The 21,111-nt window shown below is 35.2% G+C and overlaps 1 protein-coding gene across 2 annotated transcripts; it reads right to left on the reverse strand.

The window, feature by feature from the left end:
* Nucleotides 1–3,182: 3,182 nt before the first annotated feature.
* On the reverse strand, nucleotides 3,183–16,254 carry sbk1 (SH3 domain binding kinase 1). Of its 2 annotated transcripts, XM_051682045.1 has the most exons (5): nucleotides 16,041–16,254; nucleotides 15,525–15,651; nucleotides 9,260–9,444; nucleotides 8,662–8,864; nucleotides 3,183–6,668 (listed from the first exon to the last, which is right to left on the reverse strand). In XM_051682045.1, exons 2-5 carry the CDS (start codon nucleotides 15,560–15,562, stop codon nucleotides 5,895–5,897), a joined length of 1,200 nt encoding a protein of 399 aa, XP_051538005.1. In that variant the 5' UTR covers nucleotides 15,563–15,651; nucleotides 16,041–16,254; the 3' UTR covers nucleotides 3,183–5,894. The 2 variants fall into 2 exon arrangements, with proteins under 2 accessions (XP_051538005.1, XP_051538004.1); XM_051682044.1 differs by having other exon boundaries at nucleotides 15,525–16,254.
* Nucleotides 16,255–21,111: the final 4,857 nt, after the last annotated feature.

The raw sequence follows: 21,111 nt of genomic DNA on the forward strand, positions 1-21,111 counted from the left end.
ATTTGCATTAATGTAACACTGTAAATATTTAGCATTACTGTAACACTGTAAATATTTACATTAAATGAAACACTGTAAATATTTGCATTAATGTAACACTGTAAATATTTGCATTACTGTAACACTGTAAATAATTGTATTACTGTACTTCCTTGTAATGCTGTTTAATATTTTACATTAACTATAATCATGTACGTAAACATTTAACATTATCTCTCTTTAATCCTGTAAATATTTACATGAGATCAATGTCATGCTATAAATATTTACTTACATCTATGTGATGCTGTAAATATTTAAATAATCACTTACTTTAAAGCAATAAATATTTCTTTCACCTCCCTTTAATGGTTTAAATATTTATATTACTGCACTGTAACACTATAAATATTTAAAATTATCTCCCGATAATCCTGTAAATAGTTATATACATTAAATCAGTGTGTTGCTCTAAATATTTACAGTACCTCACTGTAACACTGTCAATATTTACATTATCTCCCGATAATCCTGTAAATAGCTATATACATTAAATCAGTGTGATTCTGTAAATATTTACAGTACCTCACTGTCAATATTTACATTATCTCCCGATAATCCTGTAAATAGCTATATACATTAAATCAGTGTGTTGCTCTAAATATTTACAGTACCTCACTGTAACACTGTCAATATTTACATTATCTCCCGATAATCCTGTAAATAGCTATATACATTAAATCAGTGTGATGCTGTAAATATTTATATTACCTCACTGTAACACTATAAATATTTAAAATTATCTCCCGATAATCCTGTAAATAGTTATATTCATTAAATCAGTGTGTTGCTGTAAATATTTACAGTACCTCACTGTAACACTGTCAATATTTACATTATCTCCCGATAATCCTGTAAATAGTTATATTCATTAAATCAGTGTGTTGCTGTAAATATTTACAGTACCTCACTGTAACACTGTCAATATTTACATTATCTCCCGATAATCCTGTAAATAGCTATATACATTAAATCAGTGTGATGCTGTAAATATTTATATTACCTCACTGTAACACTGTCAATATTTACATTATCTCCCGATAATCCTGTAAATAGCTATATACATTAAATCAGTGTGATGCTGTAAATATTTACAGTACCTCACTGTAACACTGTAAATATTTACATTATCTCCCGATAATCCTGTAAATAGCTATATACATTAAATCAGTGTGTTGCTCTAAATATTTACAGTACCTCACTGTAACACTGTCAATATTTACATTATCTCCCGATAATCCTGTAAATAGCTATATATATTAAATCAGTGTGTTGCTGTAAATATTTACAGTACCTCACTGTAACACTGTCAATATTTACATTATCTCCCGATAATCCTGTAAATAGCTATATACATTAAATCAGTGTGATGCTGTAAATATTTACAGTACCTCACTGTAACACTGTAAATATTTACATTATCTCCCGATAATCCTGTAAATAGCTATATACATTAAATCAGTGTGATGCTGTAAATATTTATATTACCTCATTGTAACACTGTAAATATTTACATTATCTCCAGATAATCCTGTAAATAGCTATATACATTAAATCAGTGATGCTGTAAATATTTACAGTACCTCACTGTAACACTGTCAATATTTACATTATCTCCCGATAATCCTGTAAATAGCTATATACATTAAATCAGTGTGATGCTGTAAATATTTACAGTACCTCACTGTAACACTGTCAATATTTACATTATCTCCCGATAATCCTGTAAATAGCTATATACATTAAATCAGTGTGATGCTGTAAATATTTACAGTACCTCACTGTAACACTGTCAATATTTACATTATCTCCCGATAATCCTGTAAATAGCTATATACATTAAATCAGTGTGATGCTGTAAATATTTACAGTACCTCACTGTAACACTGTCAATATTTACATTATCTCCCGATAATCCTGTAAATAGCTATATACATTAAATCAGTGTGTTGCTGTAAATATTTACAGTACCTCACTGTAACACTGTCAATATTTACATTATCTCCCGATAATCCTGTAAATAGCTATATACATTAAATCAGTGTGATGCTGTAAATATTTACAGTACCTCACTGTAACACTGTCAGTATTTACATTATCTCCCGATAATCCTGTAAATAGCTATATACATTACATCAGTGTGATTCTGTAAATATTTATATTACCTCATTGTAACACTGTAAATATTTACATTATCTCCAGATAATCCTGTAAATAGCTATATACATTACATCAGTGTGATTCTGTAAATATTTATATTACCTCATTGTAACACTGTAAATATTTACATTATCTCCCGATAATCCTGTAAATAGCTATATACATTACATCAGTGTGATTCTGTAAATATTTATAGTACCTCACTGTAACACTGTAAATATTTAACATTATCTCCCATTAATCCTGTATATAGCTAACATTTGCTGTAAATATTTAAATAGTCTCTCACTTTAAAGCAATAAATATTCACTTCACCTCCCTGTGAAGCTTTAAATATTTTAGATTACCTGTCTGTAATCCTGTAAATATTTACATTATCGTTGTAACGGCATGCACAAATAATGCACTATGCACTCATTATAACGCTTAGCACCATATAAGGGACAAAGTGCTTTAAAAGCAAGTCAGTTCACTTTATGGCAAAATTCATAATACCTACGGACAGCTACAGTATTTCAACTCATACAAATACAGCCCCTATCTACTTAAATGGAGAAAGTGGGTAAATCTTCAAGATTATGTTCAAATAACATATTTCAAATGAGGAATAAAATCTGACAATGGTCTCATAAAACTCACAAACACAAATCAGATCAAGCTAAATTAAAGTTTTTTTTTTTTAAAGGCAAATCTAGCTACTATACATTTGTATTCTAACAAACAGATGGTTGGCCTGTTTGAGTAGTTACATTCTGAAAGCATGTTATGGATAAATGGTTGGTGGTTAAAAAAACATTAGGTGATATGCTGACAAGTAGAGCTAACAGAGCTGGAACTTAACTACAATTTATTTTTATAAAGCCTAAATTTAGTAGTGGACATGTTTATAATTTGAACATAGTATTGATATATTTCATCATTTCTAACCCTTTTTAAAAGGACTGGTCAAATGGATAATAAAAAACAGGAAAGGCAATTTGCAGTGCATTTAAGATGTTTAATTAGCTGATTATCAGTCAGAACAATCTATGACAATTCCTACTCACAGCAGCTAAATAACATCCAGTTTTATGTATATTTATTAATTTTATATTTATAAACACCAGCTGTTTCTTTGAGTTGATATTCCAAGGTAATTTTCAACTATATTCTTTTTACAAAAGTCAGTGACTAACAAGAACAAAATCCATAACTATTAAACTATTGTATGATTGTTATTGTTTCATAACATCAACTAGTCGTTTGCATGTATGACAGAGCACCATATTGTTTGTAGCACTTCTTATAGTCTGTCCTATGAGCATGTTGTTAATGAGAAAATTACTTGTGCTACTTTGCAAAGTATCCTCAAATATGTTAAGACTTTAACAGTTCTCTACTGCCACAATCAATATCTAATATTCTTCTATATCTATATTTAAACATACACTTTAACTAAAGGAAGAGTACATAAAATAATTACAAATAACCCCTTATTATTTACTCACCCTCATGTTGTTCCAAAATAATCCAGATGTTTTTTTTTGTTTTGTTTTTTTTTTGGGGGGGGGTGAGACATTAGTTTAAGACTAAAAGTAATCTCTGTTTAAATTAAGTGATAGTTTATTCTTCCTTTCTCTACAAATTAGCACTATACCTGACAAAGCACTGTAACAATGTCCTAGAGAGCAGATGTTCTTTTGTTTTTGAGCAATCCCTTGAGGCTTTTCTCGCTTAATTGACCCATTATATAAAAACACAGAAAATTGGTTTCACTTGAGCTGTTAAGATCAGAACAGTTAAAAAAACTCCCACAAAAATTAACAGCTCCTGAAGGATTTCTTCAAAGATTTCATGGAAAGTTAGTGCTTGAATATACACATCAGCTACAAACACACATAATAAAATCCCTGTAATCTACAGAGACTGTGCTGTTATTCTTAAAAACTCTAAACGTACAGCAGAGGAAGCTTTAAAGAATGTCTTTCTGTGTATTTGTGTCTTTCAAAAGTTCATGAAATAGGCAGTAATGTCTCCAAGTCAACATGGCATCGAGTTCTGTTTTAATTTTTGTCTCTTAGTCCAGTATAAAATAAATCTTATTCTTCTATTGGTGCAGATGGATGATTCTGTCATAGGCTGGTTTAAAAGTCACATGATGATGAGCCTCCACAATGAAAAGATTGTGTGGGAAATATCTTCCCTTCTTCAGGGAACTTTTGGGTTTTTAATGCACTAAAAGTGAAGTAATGGAAGCCACATTACATTAAAGGGATAGTTCACCCAGAAATGAAAATTCTCTCATCATTTATTCACACTCATGCCATCCCGGATGTGTTTGACTTTCTTTCTTCTGCTGAACACAAACAAAGATTTTTAGAAGAATATTTAAGCAAATGAATGGTGGCCAGACCTCTCAAGCTCAAAATATCATATAAAGGCAGCATAAAAGTAATCTATAGGACTCCAGTGGTTTGAAGCGATGCAGTCACTTTGGGTCAGAAACACATCAATATTTCATATTATTTGATATATCTTTTTTTTTTTTTTTTTTTTTTACCATAAATCTCCACTTTCACTTTCATTTTCAGAGTTTGAAAGTGAAAGTGGAGATTTATAGTAAAAAAGGACATAAATATTGATCTGTTTCTCACCCGCACCTTTCATATTTCTTCTGAAGACATGGATTAAACCACTGGAGTTGTATGGATTACTTTTATGTTGCCATTATGTGCTTTTTGGAGCTTCAAAGTTTTGGCACCCATTCACTTGCATTGTGAGGACCTACAGAGCTGAAATATTCTTCTAAAAATCTTCATATGTGCTCTGCAGAAGAAAAAATATCATACACATCCGGAATGGCATGAGGGTAAGTAAATGATGAAACAATTTTCATTTTTGAATGAACTATCCCTTTAAAGGGTTAGTTCACTCAAAAATGAAAATTCTGCCATCTTTTCTCACTCTCATGTAATTTAGAAAATGTCATTGAAAAAGCTCCAAAAATGACAAAGAAAGCACCTTAAAACTAGTCTATACTATATAGTGCACTTTATTTCAAGTCTTTTGGAGCCATATAATAGCTTTGTGTGAAGTAAAGGCCCAGATTTGAATTTCAAAACCTCATTTAACTCAAGTGTTGTCAACAATTTGACATAGTTGATATTTAAATTGATGCAACATATCCTTATGTGAAGAAAAGATGAGATCATCATCGACTTTTTTTTGTATGTCTTTTTCTCCCACTAAACTATCATATGCCTTCAGAAAAATATAGCTCACAAGTTGTATGGACTACTTTAAAGATGCTTTTTTGTCACTTTTGGAGATTGTCGTCCCCTGTAACCAATATGGAAAAAACCGAGGGTGAGTACATGATGACAGACTTTTCGTTTTTGGGTGAACTCTTCCTTTAAAATTAAAGCGATTATGTTTAATTCAGTACTTAAGTGACAAATCTACAAAGATTGCTTGAATTTCCTATCATTTTTTAATCCTAAACCAGGAGAGTTTCAGAGTTACCAGGTTTAGAGTTTTTAGGACCAACATTTATGGTAGTGTGTGCTGTAGACTCCTATCATGAAATATGGAGTCTGCTGTCGTTCTTGCCTTCTAGTAAACATGGGAAGGACTATTTTTCCCAGTTAAAGTAATATTAATTGAAAAACTTCAGGTCGTCCAGTAAAAACCATACTTTGAGACCTGCGGTATTGGCTTCATACACAAATTTCAATTGGAGTGGTCATCATCATTTTACTCTTGTCTTGACGGTTCGGAGATGGACTTTTGGATGTATCCTCTCTAGAAGAATGTGGCTCGGACAGGATGCTACGTTTGAGGGGGGTGGGGCGTAGACAAGAAGTGCCAGAAGGAGGGGAAGGCTCTGCATGTCGGTGGGTGGAGCAACGTGTGGAACTTCTCTTTGACGCCCGACAGGAAGCTCTATGGCGATGATGATTCAGCAGGTCATATTTCAGGAAGTAAAACACTTCTTTAACACCGCAGCGCCGCTCTGGCTCCAGCGCCAACAACCGGCCAAACATGCGTAGCGCATCATCAGAAAAACGCCGCCACTGGGACGGTACGGCGCCAGGCGGACACGCCCCCCGCTGCCAGCGCTGAAACTCTGAAAAGAATGCATCGCTAGGCAATGCAACTTCCCAAGGAAAGTTTCCCGTAAGCATGCAGAACAGCAGAACTCCAAATGCCCAAACATCCTGGGTCGTTGCCACAACGATACCCTCTGATACCGAGGCCTGGCACACCTCGGCCGCTGTGTAGGGGATGGTACCGCTGATTCGTTTGATTCTGCTGCCCGCCCGACGAGTCATTCCTAAATCAGCCAATTTGACACGTCGACACTCGTGGTCGAAAAGGAGAACGTTTTCTGGCTTCACATCTCGATGAACGAAACTTTTACTGTGCATGAAGTCTAAAGCTAAACCCAGCTGCTGAACGCAACGTTTGACCATTTCCTCCGGCAAACCGGCCTGAGATGAGAAAGAGAAAAACAAACATAAGGACAAATTCACATATGATAATGGTGAGGGGATAGTGAGAGTATATAATATAATTACAAGTACACTCTTGGAAGAAAAGGTTCCATATAGAACCTAAAAGTGTTTTATCACTCGTTTCATATTTGGAACTTTTTAAGGGTTCTATCAAAAGAACCCTAAAGGGTTCTTTGAGCCATGTGGAAAGGTTCTATTTAGAACCTTTTAGGGGTTCCCAACATGGAATTTAAAAAAAGAAAATTTGTTTAGTTTTTAAATGTAGTTTTTGTTTCATTACCAGAAGAATGTTTAATGGAAATGTGAGTTAATTGGCTCATACAGTATATACTATATCACTAAAAATAACAATATAATTCACATTTAAAGGTGCTGTAAGTGATTTCAGCCATTCTACTTCCACGAGACTGAGCCGTTGAATTAGCTACGCCCCCTCTTTCCAAAACCACAAACTCCAAAGTTACTTAAATGAGCTTTATTGAGAGCAGCAAAGGTTGTTAAAAACAACAATAGTAAAATAGCGTCCTCAACTGACAACTGTTATAAGCAACATGGCATAAAAAATGCATTATGCCTCAATAATTCGCTGCAACTACAATACTATGAGAATGTGCAACCACAGACAGCAGACACATTTTTATTTGCTGTTTACAGAGTCTAGTGCTATCACATAGACAGGTGAGATATCTCAGGACACTTATTTCCTTAATATCTTTCATGGAATAGGTTTTCTTTCTTTTTTTTTTTTCTTTTTTTGCATAGCTTCCCATGAAAAAATCACTTACAGCTTGAGTATTATTTAGTAAAGCATTTTTAATAGTTTGTATTTCCAACAACACAAGCAATAAAGAACACAATTCATAATGCAATAGTTATAAGAATTGACTTAATATATCCACAGGTTTGTATTAATAAGCTAAAAGTCTAATTAGTAGTAATATTATTTATGTATTATCTATAAATCATAAACATTATGACCCTATTGGGCAGGGCGATATGTTAAATATTCAAGATATAATTGCGATTTTGTTGGCAATATTAATTAAACAATATCATGAATATCCTGATGATTTAATGCCCATTTTATTTGGCCACTACGTTTCCTAAAGAGCGCATTATTAGACTAGTTACACGACCCTTCAAGGTCCGTGTGTGCTTCAGAGTGAATGGGTGGCGCGCTGTTCTGTGTGCAAGTACAGGGCTCATGAAGCACTGTTTTCAGTGTTCCCAGTGCGGTATGCATGTGTTGTGAAAGCAACGTGCTGCAGGTTCACACATCCTTGCAATTCCAAACTGTTGCTTTCGTGCCCTATCATGAAGGCGCACAGGAGACCAACAGTCAGCACATTTTGAATGTACATCGCTACAATAACTGTTTAGTTGTTATGTTGGTTCATCTGATTTAAAAAAAAATTTTAAGCCATTTCTGAGCAAATACATAATTATACAGATATATATTAGAATATCATCAATAGGCTGAATAAATATCGAGAATTTTTTGTAGCCTTATCGCCCAGCCCTTAAAACAAGGTACTCAAGCTCATCTATAAGGGATTAACTAGCAGCTTGCTAACCTTGGTTGACCATAAAGTACCACACAGATGGATCTCACAAAAAATGTCCAGGTTATATTTCACCCCAAAATTAAAATAAGCAGTTATTGCATAAAGAAAAGGAAGCCTATTTTTATGAGCATTAATTGATCATGAAAATAATGGCACAGTGTGAAAGATCTTAAAGGGATAGTTTGCCCAAATATAAATGTAATTTACTAACAATCATGTCTTTCCAAACCTGTATGACTGACTTCTGTGGAACACAAAAGGAGAATGTTAGCCTCAGTAACCATTCACTTTCATTGCATCTTCTTTCCAGCGAATGAAAGTGAATGGTGACTGAGGCTATATACTGATACTTGAATAGGTCAAAAGTGTATATATGCTGTGAAGTCATGGTTATGACATCATACCTGAGGTGGGATAATGTCAAACAGGTCTCCCGCAGGTGCATACTCCTGACCAAACACATAGCTGTCCTCTGTCTCAAACAGAATGTTCAGAACTTTGATGATGAACGGACTGCAGCCCAGCGCGACAGTCAGGCTGTATTCACGCAAAAAACTACGCAACTTTGTCTTGTTCTTACTCACATACTTCAGAGCGAGTTTAGTGCCTGCAAAACACACACGCATATGCAAATGCATGAATCTAAATGATGAGTCACCTGAGGGTCCTTTAAATGAGTATGTTTTGATATTTCATTTATAATACAAATACAAAATTACATTTTCTTCATACAGCAGATTTATTAAATATTTTTTCTTAAACAAAGTGACTTACTAGCATTATTGGATATGTGTACTGTGCACTGAGTGCAAATCTGCAATTATGTGATCATTTACTAACCCTCTTGTCATCCTAAACCTATAAGACTATCTTTCTTACGTGCAAAAACGCAAAAAGGAGATGTTAGGCAGAATGCTAGGGTGTCACCATGCACCCCACAACCTTTCAGCCACCATTCCAGATCTTCATCCATTAAGCCACATAACACTTGTACATACTCACCCTGTGTCCGGTGCACCACCAGATCAACTTTTCCATAGGTGCCCTTCCCAAGAGGACCAATCAGCTCATACTGCTGTTCTACTTCAGAGTTGGAGAGAGAGGTGATTGACAGTGCCTGCATGTCCTCCACCGGGACTCCGCCCGTACTGCTGCCCCGCCCCGCTGGAAGTACCCCAACCTGGGCACTGGGACATGCAAACACACACACACACACATTATATTACACACAAATTTTTTGAACAGGAATAAATCTTGAAATTAAAGGAATATTCCGGGTTCAATACAAGTTGAGCTCAATCAACAACATTTGTGGCATAATGTTGATTACCACAAAAATTTATTTTGAATTAACCCTCCTTTCCTTTAAAAAAAAGCAAAAATCAATGTTACAGTGAGGCACTTACAATGGAAGTGAATGGGCCAATTTTTGAACGTTAAAAAACTCAAAAGTATTTTAAAAGTTTCAAAAGTATAGCCACAATACGTAAACAATATGCATGTAAACATGATGTTAGTGTGATAAAATTGCTTACTAATCTTTTCTGTGTAAAGTTATATCCAATTTTACAACCTTGTTGACATGACGATGTAATCCCCCAAACCCAAATACACTAAAAAGACTGTAAAAATGACGCTTTGAAGAATTAAAGTGCGTTTATAAAATTATAAGCTTCACCTTCCTGCCTTTAAACTCTCAAAAAATTGGTCCCATTGACTTCCATTGTAAGTGCCTCAATGTAACCTCCATTTTTGCTTTTTTAAAGAAAACGAGGAACGAGTCTAAATTATTTTTATGATAATCAACATTATGCCACAAACGCTGTCGATTGAGCTTAACTTGTATTGAACCCGGAATATTCCTTTAAATGCAGTTACAGGTATCAAAAACATACGTTTTTATATCAATAATTAACGTTTTACTATTGCAAATGTATTTACTGATATCAAGAATTAGCATTTTATTTAGTAAAACTGAATTGTAGATATGTATAATTTGTCAGAGTTCTGCCCTTAGCTTTGGGTTTTTTCTCCTTTGTGGCAGAGCCCTGACATGTACGTGTTCTATGTCTGTTTTATGTCTTGTGTCTGGATTCAGCCACTTCGGTTGGTTTGATTTATTTACTCTTGTGACTGAATCCAGGCACTCATTCCCTTGTGCATTCATGTCTGTCTTCAGTGATAACCCCGCCCTCTCATTTGCCTTGTTATCTGTCTGATTATTAGTTGATTGTTTTCACTTGCCCTCCTCGTTATCTCCTTGTTTTCTTCCCTATTTAACCCCATTGTGTTTTTTTTGTCTTGTGCCAATTCGTTGCGGATGTTTCCCGGTTAGGTGCCTCTCCTGTCCTCTCCTCTCCTGTCCTCTCCTGTCCTCTCCTGTCCTCTCCTGTCCTCTCCTGTCCTCTCCTGTCCTCTCCTGTCCTCTCCTGTCTGTCATCTGGTTTGTCACCCTGGGCTGTGTTTGTTTGTTATTTTATTTTTTTGTATTAAAAAATGCTCATGTCACTACTCTGTGTTTGAGTCCTGCCATTTTCTCCACAAAACCTGACATAATTCATATGATTAAATGTTGAGAGGGCTTGCGATACAAAGGTGTATCCTGGCAAATCTGAGCAGTTTGAGATGTTGTTGAGATCTCTTCAGAAACTCAAGGTTTATTTGGGTCCTTTTCTTAGGAGCAAATCACCAAAAAGTCTTGAGTTACTGTTCATTTGATATATTTGCTCTCTAAGAGTCAGTATGAAACATTGTCAAAAGGAGACACATGAGATTACTGAGAAAAACCAGCATTGAGACTTAAGTCTCTTTATTTGATCTCCATTCTATATATTTTCTGTCTGTAAGAAATAGATATGAAAGAGCTCTCATTTTTTTTCCTATGGGTCTGCATGTCTTTTTCTCTGTCAAACTCTATGTATTTTCAGTGTCCTCCTTTTCGATTCCTGTTGTTGTCAGAACTCTACACTTTACCCACACTCTACCCTGCTGTTCTGTCATATAACTGACTGCATGCTCACAGATTAAGCAGTCAAGCCTTCATAAATATTTCAGTAAACAACAAGAAAGGCCACCAACAAAATCACAGTTCTGAAGTCTAGAACAGCTCATGGGAATAAAACTGTGACCTAGAATGAGGACTCATGATATCAGCATCATGCATAGTGACAGCAAGCCGTGCTCAGGCTAAACAAGATCCTTTTCTAAACAACTGGACTATGTAAGCAACAACAAAAACAGCGGCTGTCTCGGATTAGGATGCCAGGGTTCCGATGACCTTAAGGTGACCTTCCAGAGGTTCTGGGTTCTGGACACAGGGGACCTCCTGTCCAGTTTAGCCTTGGACTGAGAAACTGATGAGAAATTGGTTTGGTAGTATTCCTATTTTCACTCCGCTATAGATATCTTTTTCCCTGTTTCCTCTCCAAGCTTTTTAATCACACAGCTGGAGAAAAATTGAGTGTAAATTTCATGCTGTGAATGAAAACGTCTGGGTAAATCTCACGAAAACAAGTCAGGGTCTTATTTTGCCGCAAAAAAAAAGAAATAAATATTATACTTGAAGAAAATTAAGAATTTTTGTATTGGTAATGTTATTTGTTTTTATAATGTTATTTTCATGACAAATTCTAATTATTCCTAACGATGTTTCTCAATATATTTTCATTACTGTTCTACAATAATTTGCATTGAGATTAACATACATTAAAGGCAGTAGTACAACAAATAATTCCATGATTGCAGTACAGTTTTGCGTTTTTGAACCCTTGTGTTGTTTTCTTTGTGCTAACACTTTTTTGTTCCCGGTCAAAAATGACCGGCCCACTAAGATTGTTAATAAATCTCTCATATTGCATATATTATCCCAAGATATTGCATTAGATCTTTCCATCAACTTCCTTTTTAGTAATTATGACAGGTTTTGTATTTCTTTTTTGAACATATTTGTAAAAAAGATTTTTTTTTTTATTGACAGAAGGATTCACTGAACTGAGCTCGTACAGGGCTAGTGGGGGGCACTCCCTGCAGAAAATAATATTAATAATTATTATTATTTAATAAATGAATAACCACTTGCTTGATCTAAACAAAACAGGTGTCATTTTAAAGCTTAGAATCTGGACTTTACAATGCATATAGTTGATCCTACCAGTTCTCACTGTAAAAAGTTTCCAGGATTTTACAAGATTTAACAGTAATTTCTTACATACTGTTTTCAATATTTTACTGTAAAATCAATGCAGGCTAGGTCATTTTCTGTCACAACACAACAAATTAGTGTTTTGTTTGAAATCACCATTATGGTGTTTAGTGTTCCCTTTGGATAGGACCTTATCTTTTTTATTTCTAATTACATTTCTCCCAGTTGGTGCAACTGTGTTTAAGAACACAATTTATAAGGAGCCTGGGTAGCTTAGTGGTAAAATACGTTGGCTATCACCCCTGGAGTTCGCTAATTCACTAGTTCAAATCCCAGGGCGTGCTGAGTGACTCTAGCCAGGTCTTCTAAGCAACCAAATTGGCCCAGTTGCTAGGGAGGGTAGAGTCACATGGGGTAACCTCTTCGTGATCGCTATAATGTGGTTCGTTCTTGGTGGGGCACATGGTGAGTTGAGCATGGTTGCTGCGGTGGATGGCATGATAGCCTCCACACACGCTATGTCTCTGTGGCGATGCGCTCAACAAGCCACATGATAAGATGCGTGGGTTGACGGTCTCAGACACAGAGGCAGCTGAGATTTGTCCTCTGCCACCCAGACTGAGGCGAATCACTATGCAACCATAAGGACTTAGAGCGCATTAGGAATTGAAAAAAAAAAAAAAGGACACAATTTATTTTTTATACTGTAATTTATGGAGAAAATAGTCAATTTAGTGGTTGACTTTATGTCGGCCCATGATGTATAAACTATACCATATGATGCATTTAAAACTAAAGAAATAGTATCTTTATAAATGAACAATGAGGAAGGGATGTTTGCAAAGCTCAGCTATAATATGGTTGGTTTTATCACTCATTAACTTTTTATCATGAGTTGTCAATCAGGCACGCAAGATATCAACACTCAGCATACAAATATGGTGACAATTAACAAACACTGTTTATTAAAAAATATATATATATATAGATGATCATGATGATTCTACAATACAGCATTGCTACATTACAGTAATATATTGGTCCTGTTCACTGTTAAGTATTTGTAATACATTGTAGAAATATTACTGTAAAATATACTGTGAAAGTCATGCAACTAGTAGCCAGGAATTTACTGAATACTCACACTAATTTGTTTTTACAGTGCTTAAATAATGGTTTTTAATTTTCTGACAAATTAGAACTGTTTTGTTCTCATAATTTACAAATGTGTTATCTCAACAATTGGTAAAAAAATAAAAAGGATGGCATAGGTGGAAAGGTCTCAATTTGTAGAATGCAATGAGCAAATTTGTTTCACTCAGGGGTCAAACTGCAGTGAGTATTAGTGTATGAAATTCCCACTGACACAAGTAAATATAATAAACAGGAGTGTCTTTTTGTCATGTTTTACCTTGTTACTTCCCGAAACATACATATAGACAATGACATATCGTAACTTACAGCAGACTGTCCCGATTCAAACAAGCCTAAACACAACATACTTTGATGAGTAGATCTTGAAATATTCCTCAAAGAGTGTACATGGAAAGACAAAGCGCAAAAGGGTGCTCAACACACATTGTGTGTGTGTTTGTGTGTATGTGTGTGTGTGTGTATGTGTGTACATGTTTATGCTACATTGTGGGGACCAAATGTCCCCACAAGGATAGTAAAACCTGAGATCACCTACTTTGTGGGGCCCAGCCAGTGGTCCCCAAGAGGGAAATGGCTTATTAAACATACTAAACGATATTTTTTTGAAAATGTAAAAATGCAAAAAGGTGTGCAAACACACATCCACATACAGTATGTGCTCATCAAAGGATTGGGATGCTCCTGAACACTTCATATTTCTGTATTTTGTAGTCTAATCCATTCATATCCAATGGCCGGTCATTTTTGACCGGGAACACAACAAGTGTAACAAAGTGAAATAAAACCAAGAAATGTAAAGGAAATGGTCCAAATGTTTTGTGTTTTCAGATACCATATGTGAACAAAGTCAAGGAATTTTATTCCAATTGGATTAAGTAAAATGATAATTTGTACAAAATAAAAAAAGTAATCTGGGTCAAAATTACCAGAACACAAAATAAGGGTTAAGATCACAATAATGACAATTAGACTTTTTATGCATTACAGTAATGGGAATGGATATAGTGCATTCAGAAAGTATTCCTTCACTTTTTTCACATTTTGTTGTGCCTTATGAGCCTAAAATTGTTTAAATTAAGCAAAATTTCAAGTGTCGTAGCAAAGGGTCTGAATACTTATATAAATGTGATATTTCAGTTTTTTACTATTTATATATTTGCACACAAAATAAATAAATCTAAAAATCCTGTTTTGCTTTATCATAATGGGGTACTAAGTGTAGACTAATGAGGGGGGAAAATTAATTACATTTTTTTTTTATTTAATTTTTTTGCCTAAGGCTGTGAAATGTGAAAAAGGTAAAGCATTCTGAATACTTTCTGAATGCACTGTATATGTAATAATATACAGTGTAAAGGCAATGTAATTCCCCTTCTAACACTCATAACAATGTTTTCTTTACTGACCCGAAATTCACCCTTGTTCAGGTCAAGCCCTGATGGTGACCTTTGACCTACCGTACTTCACTGGTCACATTACTTAATTTCACACATGATAAATAAAACGTTTTACACCCACTTGTTTGCATTGTACAACTCTTATATGGCTACATAGCTATAAGCATTGCACACATATTAGGCTAATTATATTTTTTTTATCAAAATAATCCCCATTTTAATTTTTATTCTTTTTATTGTATTTCTTATTTTATTCTTTAACATTATTTTCCCTACAGCCCATTTATTTTACTATAAGTACTGTGTATTGTAAATGTAATATGGTAAATGTTAAGAAACATGCCAGTACAGCTTTGCTGACTCTGAAAAAAATCAACATCATTTATAATTCATAAATAAATGATGTGGCACCAACAGTGCAAAACAAAACAGTTCAGTACAGCAAATTCCTTTCCTCCGTGCCAGGTCAAAATGAAGCATCTTCAAACAAAAGAAACCAATTCACTTGTCAGGATTCAATTTCACACTGCGATGAGCTGGATTAATGAGAAGCATCAAAGACTCTTGAACTCACCTGCTGGTGCCCCGCTGCGTGTCCTCATGTTCCTGCATCCAAACGCTGCGTCCAGATCTCTCCACTGAATCAGGATGTAGTAGCTACGAAATTATTCCTTGTCCATTGAGATTCCAAAAATGCATGCCTCCATTATAAGACAAAACAACAACTGTCATGAACACTCAGGATGGGTCAGGTCACTGTTGGAGATATGTAAATCAGTGCTCCTTTAAACAAAACACACTGTGCATTGTTCTACTTGCTCTATTTTCTTAGCTTTTAAACCTTTTAAATTCTGTGCTCATGTGTAAAAGGACAGTCCTGGTTTCCTTCTGCTGGTTTTGTGTTGTTGTCTGGTGTCCTTTGTGCTCCTGAAGGATGCTGCGGTCTAAGAGTGCTGTGAGCACGCTGTGAGATGGTGCTGTTGTGTGTATGTTCACTCATCAGTGATGTACAGTGAGTGAGTGTTTATGTGTGTGTGTGAAAGAGAGAGAGCTGGGTGCATGCGTAGGTATCTATGCGTGAATGACCTACTTCGTTGCATTTTTCCGCTTCTGGATGTTGGGAGAATGGCGGTGGTCCTCGTCGCGTCCCGTCTGTGTCTCGCAGCATCCAGGGTTCCTTTGGGGATGTCAGATGCGCTCATCCAATGGCCATTCTCTCATTTCTGTGCTCATGTCATCACAAAGACCCTCCAGAGCCAGGAGCATCCCATAGTTTAGGCAGGTGCGGGATTGGATGGGTTCAGATAAGGACGATGGGTGTGTGTGCACGCGCATGGAGCGGGCAGGAGTTTATATCGGGTGCTTTTTACGCGCACCAGACTTCAAATTGTATCCTAAAATTCTTTGCATTGTGACATCATTATAATTAACGGCTAAGCGGCTTTGATGCAGAATTTCATTTACGGGTCGCTGACAAATAAGGTTGTCCGAGGTGATCAAAATGAGAAATATTATTGTAGGCTATTCTTCGTTTCCACGTTGGTGTCATAAAATAAATAAATAAATAAATAAATAAATAAATAAATAATAATAAAAGCCACGAATATCAAAAAGTTTTCTTATACTCCATTTGACCTGAACAAAATGTTCCTTGTGTTTTATTAAAAATGTCAAAACAGTATTATTATTAACAGGCTATTATTATTATTATTTCTGAATAATGTCACACACAGTTATGAGGGTCTAACTTGTTTATTTGTTTGTTTGTTTTTTCACATGGCAACAAAATGTCTACCATGTCGGTTACACCACCTGACTGATTTAATCAACAAAGTTTTCTCAAATATTAATAATATTTTAAAACAAAATTGTTTCACTGCTTACTTTTTTTAAAGAAATAAAAATAAAATATTATTCTAAACTACTTATGGCAAAAAAAAAAAACAAAAAAAAATGTTTTTTGTGTTTTTTTAGAATTTCTGCTTTTTTTTTCCCAGTAAACACCACATAGATATTTTTTCTTTTAAAAGAATATTTCGGGATCAATACAAGATAAGCTCAATCGACAGCATTTGTAGCAGATAACTGATTACCACAAAAATTAATTTTAACTTGCCTCTTCCTTTTCTTTAAAAAAAAAAAAAGCAAAAATCTGGGCTCCAGTGAGGCACTTACAATGGAAGTCAATGGGGCCAATCCGTAAACATTAAAATCTCACTGCTTTAAAAGTGTAGCCACAAGACGAAAACAATATGCATGTTAACATGATTTTAGTGTGATAAAATTGCTTACTAACCTTTTCTGTGTAAAGTTATATCCAATTTTACAACTTCGTTCTCATGACGATGTAATGCCAACAAACCGTAAAACGACTGTAAAAATGAGGATTTAAACTTTACAGCTCAAATAATACATGAGTTTTTACAGAATAATGAATGTAAGTGCTTTTATAAAATTATAAGATGTATATTTCTGCCTTTAAACCCTCCAAAAAAATTGGCCCCATTCACTTCCATTGTGAGTGCCTCACTGTAACCTCCATTTTTGCTTTTTTTAAAGAAAAGTACGGACGAGGCGAAAGTATGTTTTGTGGAAATAAACATTATGCCACAAATGCTGTTGGTTGAGCTTAAGTTGTATTGAAACCGGAATATTCCTTTAAGCCCCAGAGAAAATATCAAAATGACTTTGGAAATTGACAAGTTAATCACAGTTGTGTATTCAAGTTATTGTTTTGTGTGAATTGCATTTTTTGGTGTATTTTTTAATAAATAGCCAGACAAAAAAAGCACTTGAATACTATTCTTTTGCTGCTCTCATTAAAAAATAATCTCATTTATCCTTTCTATTACACCTCTGTCTCCCCTTTCTTTTCATGTTTTCTCTGATCTTACTTGCACACATTTTGTCCTAGTTTAACTTGCTGTCTCCTCACTTTATTCAGGTCAGCGTATTTTTGCTCCGGTAACACCCTCTGTCGGCAAAACTTGCTGCAAATATCTGATCAGTATGACACAATTACTGCACAATAATAGTAATTCATTCACTGATTGATTACAACATGACATAACAAAGTGAGAAATAATGTACTGTACAATAATAGTTGTATTAATCGTATTAAAAATAAAATTCTGTGACAATACATACTGTGTGCAATTTACACTGAAAAAAAATGCCTTGAATTTACATGATTTAATCAAGTACATCTGTTCTACATGAATCAATTAAGGTACATCAACATATTTTTCCCTCTTGGGATATCTCATTAATTCTTTGTCAGAATTCTTTGTCTTTTTCACATAATTTCAACTCAGTGGAATAAATTTGTTTTTACAAGACCCAATTAAGTAGCCTCAAAGTGATTTTATATGTGTCCCTAACAATTTTTTCCATAATATTTCTGTTTCAAATGGCTGATTTTTGTTAGTTATGCTAGTACGCTAACTACTAGTTAGCAATAGCATAGATTAACTTGCTAAATGCTACGTAGTTTTTGCTATTTGAGTAAAGCAACATCCTCTGCTCAAATCTCCTTGCCCTTGTACTTGATTGGTTCACATTCACCCTACATAATGTAATCTAGTATAGTGCACAATTTAGGGAATTACATTAATCAAAAGCAAAGAAAACAAGTTTATAAGAGAAACACAATTTTGATGTGTAGATCACAAATAATATGATTTAGTAAATTGGACAACCTGCATTTTTTTCAGCTTTTTCAGTGGGCTAGGCTAGTGATAGTAAGATGTTGGTATGCTAATCCAAACATTGCAATTGTCAATTATGACACCGACACCTTTGTTGTATTTTTGATCCATCAGTGATTTTCTGAAATGAATATAAGACAACCTTGAACTTTAATCTTGTTATAATTACCGGATTCTCAGATTTCATGGTGAATGCCGCTGTCATGTTTGCTGTTTAGATTTAATTAGACGAAAAGCCTGATTACCCACCTGAGGTTTGAGTGACAGGCCCTGAAGTTCACCAAATACATCTGTCATGGCTGCCAGGTCCTTAACAAACACAGTACTGACCTTTCTGTGTTCTTCAAGCGTTTGTCATCTTCTGACATTTACCTCATTTTCTGAGTCAAATCAGGGAAATTGATTTAAACATTTTGCACAGTACTAAACAACTGCGAATATCAGCATATGGGATTGGAACGGCATGAGGGTGAGTAAATAATGACAGCCTTTTACATTTTTTGTAAACCAGGGAGGTCAAATGTGAGTCATCTGCAATTCTTAAGTGACTGTTGATCTGATGCATATGACTCTGATATAAATAGCTCAAACTGGTTGCACTGTGTGACTGATTCTAGTGCGTCATTGTGAGGCAGGAGTACTCCCTTGAGTTTTGAAATAAGGCCACTCTTTCTCTCCCAGTGATCACAAACGCCCTACAGCATGTGTAGTTTTGCATATCAGGTGGGACTTAAAATAGTTGTCATGCAGGTCGGCTTCCAATAGACTCTTCTTAAGAGCTTTTGATCTTGGGCCATTAAGCAACCACCTAGTAATGCCATAGGAACCACTTAGTACACCTTAGCACATAGCAATGCCCTGGCAACAACCCACTACACCTAAAACCACTCATATTTTCAGAAAACTAAAAAAATACATTTGCTCTCAGGTGGGCAATGCATGTCTCTATGTAATTGGATTTTCTTTCTCATAGTCTGGTCATTTTCAGCGGTGATCTCCCTCAAGATCTTCTCCTCTGCTCGTTGTGGCTTCTAACAAGCTGTTTGGGATCTCGGCAGACAGAACAACCCAAGTTATTACCTATTGTTTACAGCATAGGTGAATACTGCTCCCTTCAATGCTTCAAATTGCTTGAGGGTCTCGTCTATCTGCTCTAGTATTTCTGCTGGATGTTTCTGTGCTGAATGTGGCTTGTTTGTTCTGCTGTCTAGTTTTAGTTAAGGGGAAGATTGAAAAGGGGGGAATGAGAGAGTATTGGGAGGGTATTTTGTTGTTTTTATGGTATGTTTTAATGGCCAAGATACTTGATTTGTTTACACAAAGCAGACAGAGAGCACTCGAAATGAATGATGAAGTTTAGGATGCTGCCATCTAGTGGTTCAGAAAGATGATTTCAAATCGGTTCTCTGGATCATACCATTCGATTCATTTTGCGAATCGGTTCGTTCTGACTGTTCAAGAAAATAGTAAACCGATTCCTCAACGTACGTAGCATTTTTCGCAGAATTCTTTTTTTTTTTTTGCAAAATAAAATATATGAATATTAACATATTTAGATTATATGATGCTGCTGTTTATCATTTTGTTTTATATTAGCCTGTAGATTACATACATACACACACACACACATACACACACACACATATATATATATATATATATATATATATATATATATATATATATATATATATATATATATATATATATATATACCTTTAAATAATGTTAAATAATGGTTCTGACAGGTCACACCTCACGTCAGCAAATTTAAGTCCAAAAGTTATCCTGCGAAATTAATATTGGACGATAAATACAGCTAATTTAAAAAAATTAAGAGACCACTGCAAAATTATCAGTTTATCTGGTCATTTAGAGCATTTATTTGCAGAAAATGACAACTGGTCAAAATAATAAAAAATATAACACAATACTGTTCTAACTTAGGAAGAGTTCAGAAATCAATATTTGGTGGAATGACGCTGATTTTTAATCACAGCTTTCATGTGTCTTGGCATGCTCTCTAACAGTCTTTCACATTGCTGTTGAGTGACTTTATGCCACTCCTGATGCAAAAATTCAAGCATCTCGACTTTGTTTGATGGCTTGTGGCCATCCATCTTCCTCTTGATCACATTCCAGAGGTTTTCAATGGGGTTCAGGTCTGGAGATTGGGCTGGTCATGACAGGGTCTTGATCCGGTGGTCCTCCATCCACACCTTGATTGACCTGGCTGTGTGGCATGGAGCATTGTCCTGCTGGAAAAAACAATCCTCAGAGTTGGGGAACATTGTCAGGGCAGAAGGAAGCAAGTTTTCTTCCATGGTAACCTTGTACGTGGCTTGATTCGTGCGTCCTTCACAAAGACGATTCTGCCCGATTGCTGCCTTGCTGAAGCACCCCCAGATCATCACCGATCCTCCACCTGGTCATGTAATGGTTAGACGGAGACCT

The sequence above is a fragment of the Myxocyprinus asiaticus genome, chromosome 41 (assembly GCF_019703515.2).
Source record: "Myxocyprinus asiaticus isolate MX2 ecotype Aquarium Trade chromosome 41, UBuf_Myxa_2, whole genome shotgun sequence".
Taxonomy (NCBI): domain Eukaryota; kingdom Metazoa; phylum Chordata; class Actinopteri; order Cypriniformes; family Catostomidae; genus Myxocyprinus; species Myxocyprinus asiaticus.